The sequence below is a fragment of the Indicator indicator genome, chromosome 30 (genome assembly GCF_027791375.1).
Source record: "Indicator indicator isolate 239-I01 chromosome 30, UM_Iind_1.1, whole genome shotgun sequence".
Taxonomy (NCBI): domain Eukaryota; kingdom Metazoa; phylum Chordata; class Aves; order Piciformes; family Indicatoridae; genus Indicator; species Indicator indicator.
This window is the reverse complement of record NC_072039.1, coordinates 869,989-878,673: the sequence shown is the minus strand read 5'-3', so window position 1 is coordinate 878,673 and position 8,685 is coordinate 869,989. Positions and strand designations below refer to the sequence as shown.

Genomic DNA, 8,685 nt, shown 5'->3' with positions numbered 1-8,685 from the left:
CAGCACCTCACAGTGCCACTCGAGGTGGCTCTAACCCTGCACTGCCATGACTCCAGGGGTGCTCCCCAGCCCTTCCTGCCGAAGAGGAGCAGACTCCACTGCCAGGCTCAGCTCGGGGGGTGGCTCTTGTGCTGCTTTGAGCTGAACAACCCAAAGCTCGCTGGTACCTCAAGATGCTGCCAGCCCAGCACTTCCTGCCCTCACCCTCCACACCCCGAGGTTTGGCCAAGCCCTGGTGCTGCCAGGACCACTTCATGTGTGAATGGGACACTGCTGGGACCCTGCAGCCCCAGACAGCCACCTCAGAGCAGCCCCAGACACCCCAGAGCAGCCTCAGACACCCCAGAGCAGCTCCAGACACCCGAGAGCAGCCCCAGCCCGGTGCAGGGCTCAGGTCCTCACCAGCCCCTGCCGCCGGCAGCGCCACGCCGCAGGTGCCGCAGCTGCTGCGCTCCCCGGGAGAGGCTCCTGGCGTCCACTTCAAAAGCAGGCAGGCTCCGGGCGGGAGTGGAAGCAGCCTGCCGGTAGGCAGCGTATGCAGTGTTGGCTTTTGTTAGCAAACCCCGCGGCGAGGCAGGGCAAACAGTCGGCTGTGTGTTTGATGGCTGCGGGTTCTGCGTCTGCCGCCTTCGCAGCTCCCATCTTGCCACATTCCTGCTGCCTCGCAGGAGCCAGCAGAGCGAAGCAGGCACCGTCTAGAGCCACCTCCTGCATTTAGCAGTCAACAGATTATGAGGATGAAGGAGAAGAAAATGTGCTGGCGGGAGCAGCTCCTGCCTTTACACTCCTCACTGCTTCCTTCCACAGGGGAGGAGCTGCTTTGTGTCATACTTTTTAGCCTGACAGCATCTCCAAAAGATGCAACGGTGCCTGCCAGCCCCCCCCAGCCCCTTGCCATGCTCCCCACGGTGGGCACGAAGAAGGGTGCTGTGCTCCTGCCAGCGGGCCAGCCCCAGCCCTGCACCAAAGCCAGCAGCAGTCACAAGCCTTTTGTGCAACCTCTCTGTGCCCAAGTCCCCTCCAGCAGCCTCAGCTGCAAACCCCTCGGCTTGGGCTTTGCCTCTCACAGCATCACAGAGTGCAGCAGGTTGGAAGGGACCCTTCAAGGGCATCTTATCCAACCCCCCTGCAGTCGGCTGGGACACCTCCAGCTGGATCAGGTGGCTCAGCTGGAGATAGCAATGGGCATCCCCAGAGCCACTGAGCACCCTGCCCAGCAGCCAGGCCCAGCACTGAGCTGAGCCTGGCAGGCCGCATCGTGCTCTGGGGCAGGCAGCGTCACAGCAATGCCAGCACAGCCCTGGGCACTGCCCCTGCACACAGCAGCCCCACTTCAAGGCAGTTTTAGCAATGCCAAAGGCAAAGGTTTAATCCAAGTGAAAGGTCTTGGCAATAGAGGCCTTTCCTTTTATAAACAATTTCTGTTCTCTTACTATTACCTGACCTGAGCCTCTGCCCCTTACTCCTAGCAATAGCAGCCAGCAGTTGTTAGGTTCTCTCTCAGGTGGTTGTTTTGTGTCCTGTGTGCACAGAGCAAAGTTCCATCAGATCCTAGAGGGATATGCCCAGGAGCCAAGCAGACCCCACAGCTGGATGCTTCCTCCTTAGCACAACTGATTTCCGCTCCTCCTTGCACTGCTCCTCAGACCAAGCGAGCAGGCTGGATGCTGCTCCTCCCCAGTCTGAGCTCCTCCACAGCAGCTCCTCCACAGCAGCTGCCAGCTTTTGTTATTATTCCTTTTGTTTTGTTTTCCTTTTTGGCTGATTTGCTCTCTAGAAGTTGTTGTCAAACTGCTGGTAAGCAAACCTGGTGCCTCGCTTCAGCACTTGTACTGCAGAGGAGTACAACAGCAGAGGGGGAGCAGCCAAACCTCTGGGTTATTGTTGGGTGCTTTTGTTTCCTCTTTCAGCCATCTTCCTCTGAAGCCTTGAGCAGGTCCTGTGCCAGCACCAAACCCCAGTGCTGGGACCTGGAGGGGTGGGAAGGAGAATAGGATGTGCTCAGCCTCTCTTGTGCTGCAGCCAGTACCAGCCCCTGGCCCAGCAGTGCCCCCAGGGCTGTGCTCAGCTGCAGCACCCACAGCCACCAGCCGGGCTTGTCCCCACCCAGGCACGCTCTGGACCCGACCTAGAGCACACAGCTCCCAGGACAGATGGACAGACAGCACCATTCAGATGCTCACCAGGAGGCATTCATTCATCCCCAGCTGCCCCTCACCATTTACTGCCCTTCCTTCGGCATCTCCTCCTCCTCCCGGAGCTGCTGCCTCCGCGCTTGGAAGTCTTCATCTGAAAGGCAGAGGCAGACAAGGGCTGCTGAGGGCAGCAGCCACCTCCATGCCTGGGCAGCAGCCACCTCCATGCCTGGGCAGCAGCTACCACACTGTGGTCCCAGCCCCAGCAGGGAGTGCACCCAGCCCCTGCCCTGGTGCACGGATTTCCTCACCCAGGCAATTCCCAGGGACTGGGACACAGGGACTCTGCCAGAGCACACCTGAAGGAGGTTTGGGCCTATGGAGGCATTTCTGCCACATGCTTGCACCTGAGCCAGCCCTGGGCTGGCACAAATCCCCCTGCACAGCATGGCCCAGCCTGGCACAGCCTGGCACAGCACAGCCCAGCATGGCATTTCTTACCACATGAATGTCCTTCGACATCATCGAGAAGATTTGCTGTGGAAGCTGCTGTCCCCATTCTGTGCCCCCCACTAAGGAAATGCAGTTGTGTGCTGCAATGTGGCCCCACCAGCTCCTTCCCAGCTCATGGCCCAGCCACCAGAGGAAACCTGCAGGCTCTGGGCCAGACTGTGGCCTTGGGGAGTCCCCAGGAGCCCCTGCATGAGGCCACTGACAGCCCCAGCTCCCCTGCAGCCCCCCTGCAGCCTCCTCAGGATACAGCTGGTGCTTCAGCCCCCCTGCAGCCCCCCTGCAGCCCCCTCAGGATACAGCTGGTGCTTCAGCAAGTGTTTCCGTTTGGGTTTCCTCATCTTGGTCTTCTCAGAGAAGGCTCTGGCGAGCTCGAACAGCTTCTTGCGCGTGGCTGGAAGGAAGCACCTAGGTGAGGGTCTCACCCCAAAACCTTTCCCAAAGCTGCCCAGGGTGATGGGGAGGAGATGGCCAGAGCCAGCATGGCAAGAGCCACCCGTGCCCCAACACCCTGCGGCACTGCCCTGGGCCTGCCTGGGCACACAGTGGCTTCATGCAGCTGCCAGGTGCAGCGAGCCAGGTCCTGTGGCCAGCAGGGCCCTGCTGGAGCCTGGCAAAAGGTGCTGATGGTTTTGTCCTTGCACTGGGGACCAACCCACATCTCCTCAGTGTCTCAGCTGGCTTCAGCCCAACTCCAGCTGCCCAAAGCCCTCACTCTGTTTTGTGTGTGGCGCAGGAGCGATGGCAAGGGCCAGGCGGAGAGCACTGCAGGGCAGGGATGCAGCAGCCCAGGACTGCCAAATGCAGATGGAAACTCAACCACAAAGTGCCACTGAGTAGCCTGAGCACAATGTGCCATGGCCTCTGCCATGCATGCTGGGTGCCAGCCCTCTGCATGACTCCCTGGGTGGTGGGGACATATGTGCCCAGTTGCCTAGAGAGGTGACAGGAAATGCCCACACCCAGATACTGGCAGGCATCTGTGTCCCAGCCCATGTGGAGCGAGCACAGGTGAGCAGGGTGATGCCATCAGCTCTCCCCCTGCCCACTTTGCTGCCACCCCCCAGCAGGGGTCCTGCTGCCAGTTCAGAGCCTGCAGCCAGAGCCTGCAGCCAGAGCCTGCAGCCAGACTCACATTTTCCCATGTGCTTCAGTTTGTCTCTGAATAAGGCATCGTCAGACACAGCACCACTGGCCTCGCTGCTTCCAGAGGGCACTGCCTCACCTGCAGGGCAAACAGCTGGTGGGGCACAAAGCAGCTCCCTCACCCAGTGCCAGCACTGGCAAAGCACAGCCCTGCCATGAACACAGCTGGGCAGGAGCAGGCAGGACAAGGGCACTGGCACGCCAGGGCTGGTTCCAGACAGGACCCTTTGTAGATCTAACCCCTGAGACTGTGGGCACCAAGATGCTGGCCTGTAGCACACCCACAGCCTGCTCACCTTCAGCTGCCTGCCAGTGGGCATGGGGCAAGCAGGGGCTTAATCCCCCCACCAGCAACCACTGCAGAGCAGGAGACCTCCCTCTGTGCTGCCCCAGGGGCAGCAGCCCCCAGTTACCCCAGGCACTAATTGCGCTCCAGGCTGAAGGAGGATCATCTGTCCATCACCCACCCTCACTGTCAACAATTTCTTGCTAATCCCCAGTGTCAATCTGCCCTCCTCAAGCTCCAATCCATTCCCTCTGCTCCTATCCCCACAAGCCCTGGGGATGCCCCTGTGTACCTCACAAGTTACCTGCCAACACGGAGGAGCAGCCCAAGTCGTTGCTGGCAGCAGCACTGCTCGACTTGGATTTTTTGGACTCGTATTTCAATCGATCTGAAACACAAAAGGCCCAGAGTGCAGCTCGATCAGCCAGCCCTGGAGGCAGCACACGTGGCTCCATTCCCCCTTCCCCTCACAGGCTGGAGGCAGCTGGGGCTTTGCTCAGCACGGTGACCACAAGCACTTTGGTGGCAGCCCACAGCCTCCTCTCACCACAGCAGAGGAACCATCAGCACGCAGCAAGCACAGCAGTGGTTTGCCAGCTGTGGCAGCTGGGGGGGAGCCCTGCAGCCAGGGTGCTGTCAGGACCCTGCAAACCACCAGAGAGACTCCTGAGGGAGATGGACCCTCAGCTGGGGGGCTGGGAGCTGGTGGCAGCATGAAAGAGGGGAAATGTAGCTCTCTGTTCAGTAGCAGCAAAACCACTAACACCCTGGAGCTCTTCCACGGTACTGGGTGGGAAGCTGGCTGCTGGCTCAGCAGGAAGGAGCAATCACCACAAGTGCTCTCCAGTTCAGGCCCTGGGGACAGCACATAGCCAGGCAGTGCACACCAACCAGGCTGAGCTCCGAGGGTATTTCCAAGGCTCCTCCCCATGGATTTTGCTGGGCTTTGCCAAAGACACCACAGGGAGGTGGTCGGGGAGCAAAGCCTTGTTGCAAGGCAGCTGAGCACCAGGAGCAGGAGCCTCGTGAGCAGCTCACTGCTCAGTGTCAGCAGGCCAGACCACCACCAGCCTGGCAGCATCCTGTAATGGCTCTGCTTTGGCACCAGCCACGCTGCCATGGGCAGGGCAAGGCTGCCAGCAGTCAGCATCACAGGGGGTCACAGGCTGGGAAACAGAGGCACTCCTCACCTCTCTCCAGGGCAAGGAGGAAGTCCCTGTTCCTCTGGAGCTCTTTCATGAACTCCTCGTTCTGCAGGCAGAGTGCAATCCTCTCGTCCTCCAGGTACTGCTTCCAGCGCCGCTCCTGCTCCAGCGAGCCCTGGCCCCGTGAGGGCAGCCCCCGTGGCGCCCCCTGCCGGGAGCTGTGGGAGCCCTGGGCAGGAGCAAGCACGGCAGAGGTCAGTGGTGGTCTCAGTGCCTGCCTGTGCTGGTGCAGCCAGGAGGCTCCCTGCAGCAGCATCTCAGCCTGAGCTTGGCCTTTTGCTCCCGCACAGCACCACTGCACTCCCAAGGTCTGACAGCCACCAAATGCTGCTCACCAGGAGGGTTCCTCCATCCCAGTGACCAACAGCACAGGGCACCGTCCCCCCTGCCCGGACTGTGCTCGGGACAAAGGGGGACAGGGCACCATTGCCTCTGCCTGGTGAGAAGTAGGGCATCGAGAGGAGATTTCACTGCCCTCTACAACTACCCCAGAGGAGGCTGGAGTGAGGTAGGGGCTGTTCTCTTCTGCTAAAGAACAAGGGACAGGAGGAGAGGAAGCAGCACATCTGTGGGCTGGCTCTTGTGTCAGCAAAGAGGCCAAGGGAGCAGCATGGCCAGAACTGAGCCAGGTGCCCAGCACAGCCTGGTACTGGGGCTGCTGGTTCCCCATGGGCTATTGTCTGTGGGCAGAAAGGCACCCACACCTGACACTGCCACAAAGCACAGGGGGACTCTGGTGTCCCAAGGGCAGATCCCCTGCTTTGCACTGCATTTTCCAGTCAAGTTCCCCTGCAGCAGCCCCTGATGCGGCAGGCTCAGGGTGGCTGAGGACTGGGGTTGGTGCTGCACACACCATGGAGCTGGGCACAGGCTGGAGGGGGCAGTGAGCCTCACCTGTGTGCCCATGGTCTGCTGGGGCAGGATGCGGAGGAAGTCCTCGGGGAGGTTGCCCAGGAGCGGTGGGTTCCAGTTCCTGTAGCGCCTGGGCCCTGGGGTGCTGCCAGGCCCCGGCACGTCCGTCCTGGGGGGCAAGCACAGACAGCACTTTGGCAAGGGAGAAACCCCCAGATGCAACAAGTGACAGGACAACAGCAAACAGCCTCAGGTTGTGCCAGGAGAGGTTCAGGTTGGATGTTAGGACCAATTTCTCCCCAGCAAGGGCTCTCAGGCTGCCCAGGGAGGTGGTGGAGTCCCCTTCCCTGGAGGTGCTCACAAGCCATGTGGCTGTGGTGCTGAGGGACGTGGCTCAGTGGCAGTGGCTCAGCAGCAGTGGCTCAGCAGCAGTGGTGGCACTGTGAGCTCTGGATGAGCAGGTGGACTTGGTGATCTCAAAGGTCTCTTCCAACTTCAACAGTTCTATGATTCTATGCCTGCCACATCAGCAGGGCACAGGGCCTGGCCTGGCAGCTCCTCTGGTGGTCCTGGGACCCAAGAAACCACAACACAGTTCCCAAACCCTTGGAGACAGCATGAACCCTGAAGAGCAAAAGGCTTGCCTTGCCAGTTTGAGATCTTTGGGAGCTGCTTTTCAAGCCTTGCCATGCAGCTGCTCAGCCTGGAGTTCCCTTCCTGTCATTTTGCTCAGACTCCCAGAAACCAGCCCCATGGGAGCTCTGCCATGGCAGGGTTGTGCTTCTGAAGCTGCTGAGTATCTCTCCGCAGGTGTCACACCCAGCCTGCACAGGCAACAGTGCCTTCAGCCAGGGGCCTGGCACAGACGTAGCCACAGAGCCAGCACTGCCTTTCCTGCCAGCCCCAAGCCTACGCTGGGGTAGTGCTGCTGTGGCACAGCTCACACCCTGAGGGAACAGGGAACCCTGGGGTCAAGTCAAGTCAGACCAAGCCTAGGTCCAGGCTGTGTGGGGCTCTGACTGCCCAGCACCTGGTGTTTGTGAGCGGAGCTGACCCCTGGGAGCTGCTGATTGCCATTCCAGGAGCTGCTGCAGCAGCTCTCCAGGCCCTTCAGCTGCTGGCTTTTCAGGACCCTGCAGGGATTTTCCAGCTAGCTGTGAGCTTCATTCATCTCCCCCAGCCCCAGTGAGCTAACACCACATGCCCCTTGCTGGGGCCAGCTCATGCACATGCCCTGGGTGCTAGAACCAGCAGCTCTGCTGGGCAGCAGGAGCAGAGGGCAGAGTGCAGCTGTGGCAGGGGGCTGGGGGCTCACCTGGGCTGGGGGCTCACTTGGGCTGGGGGCTGGAGGCTCACCTGGGTGGGGGGGTGGGTGGCGCATGGGGGCAGCGGCTGCCCAGGGCCTGGCTCTCATAGGCAGGAGGGGAGTAGACAGGAGGGGGCTCCTCATCCGAGCTGTCTGGCTCCAGGGTCCGCTCCAGGATCTGCAGGGCAAGAGGAGGGGCTGAGGGCGACCTGGAAGGGACCTTTCGAGGTCATCTGGTCACCCCCCTGCAGCCAGCAGGGACATCCCCAACCAGAGCAGGCTGCTCAGAGCCCCAGGCAACCTGACCTCAGTGGTTCCAGCCATGGGGCAGCTCCCAGCTCACTGGGCAGCGTGGGCCAGGCTCTCCCCACCCTCACTGTCACACATTGCTGCCTTAGACCTCAATCTCCCCTCTCCAGCACCATTGTCACATTCAGGTCTCTGCCCGCCCGCAGCAGGCAAGCAGCACCATGCCCAGGCAGAAACAAGGCATGGTGAGACTGAGCTGCCCACTCAGCAGCCATGGTGGCCCCCCGTGGCTGGGGCTACCTCCGGGGGGATGCTGTCCTCAGAGTCCGAGCTGTCGTCACCGCCACTGCCCTCCAGGTTCATCTGCAGGAGCTGGTCGATGGTGGCGTCCACAGCGCCGTTGTTGGCTCTCAGCACACACTCGATGATGTCGTAGTCCATGCTGGGGAACATGGTCTTGAAGTCCTCCATGGCCTGGTTGAACTCCAGGCGCCGGACCTGCCTGCCGGGGCGGCTGTTGTTGAGCTGCTGTGCGGAGGCTCCGCGCGCGCTGCCGCCGCTGCTCCGGCGGAACAGGCTGGTCATGGCTGGCACGGGGGCACGGCTGCGGCTCGCCGGGTGCCTGCCGCCGCCGCTCCTCACGGGGCACTGCCCCGGCAGCCCCCGGGCAGCATGGGTGGGCGGCGGGGGGCCCACTGCCCGCGGCCGGCGGCACCACGCCTCAGCCCCCTGCACGCTGCAGCATCCTGCCACCTGCGGAGGAGACAGGGCGGGAGTCACCCAGAGGCACCACGGGACGGCCAGTGGAGGCTAGGGGGATGGTGAAGGGCCTGGAACAGGTCTGGTGAGGAGAGGCTGAGAGCCCCGGGAATGATGAGCCTGGAGAAGAGCAGCCTGAGATGGGATCTGAGCAATGCCTATAAATATCTGAGGGGTGGAGGGCAAAAAGGGGCCCAGTGCCAGGACAAGGTGCAATGGACACAAACTGGCACCCAG

General features: G+C 61.4%; 1 protein-coding gene across 1 annotated transcript; it reads right to left on the bottom strand.

Annotated features, from left to right (window-relative positions):
• Positions 1-1,180: 1,180 nt before the first annotated feature.
• On the bottom strand, positions 1,181-8,274 carry CUEDC1 (CUE domain containing 1). The gene is made up of 10 exons (XM_054394218.1): positions 7,990-8,274; positions 7,491-7,618; positions 6,151-6,303; positions 5,268-5,440; positions 4,392-4,465; positions 3,781-3,865; positions 2,946-3,039; positions 2,637-2,695; positions 2,219-2,289; positions 1,181-1,970 (listed from the first exon to the last, which is right to left on the bottom strand). The coding sequence occupies exons 1-9, from the start codon at positions 8,272-8,274 to the stop codon at positions 2,222-2,224; spliced, it is 1,119 nt and encodes a 372-aa protein (XP_054250193.1). The 3' UTR covers positions 1,181-1,970; positions 2,219-2,221.
• Between the last annotated feature and the right edge of the window lie 411 nt (positions 8,275-8,685).

Excerpts from the sequence above, each read along its gene's own strand:
- CUEDC1 (XM_054394218.1), bottom strand. The coding sequence starts at position 8,274 with ATGACCAGCCTGTTCCGCCGGAGCAGCGGCGGCAGCGCGCGCGGAGCC. Across the intron at positions 5,441-6,150 it reads CTCACTGCCCCCTCCAGCCT|CTCCCGGCAGGGGGCGCCAC; the intron begins GTGCCCAGCTCC and ends GGGCTCCCACAG. Across the intron at positions 4,466-5,267 it reads CCTCCTTGCCCTGGAGAGAG|ATCGATTGAAATACGAGTCC; the intron begins GTGAGGAGTGCC and ends TTTGTGTTTCAG.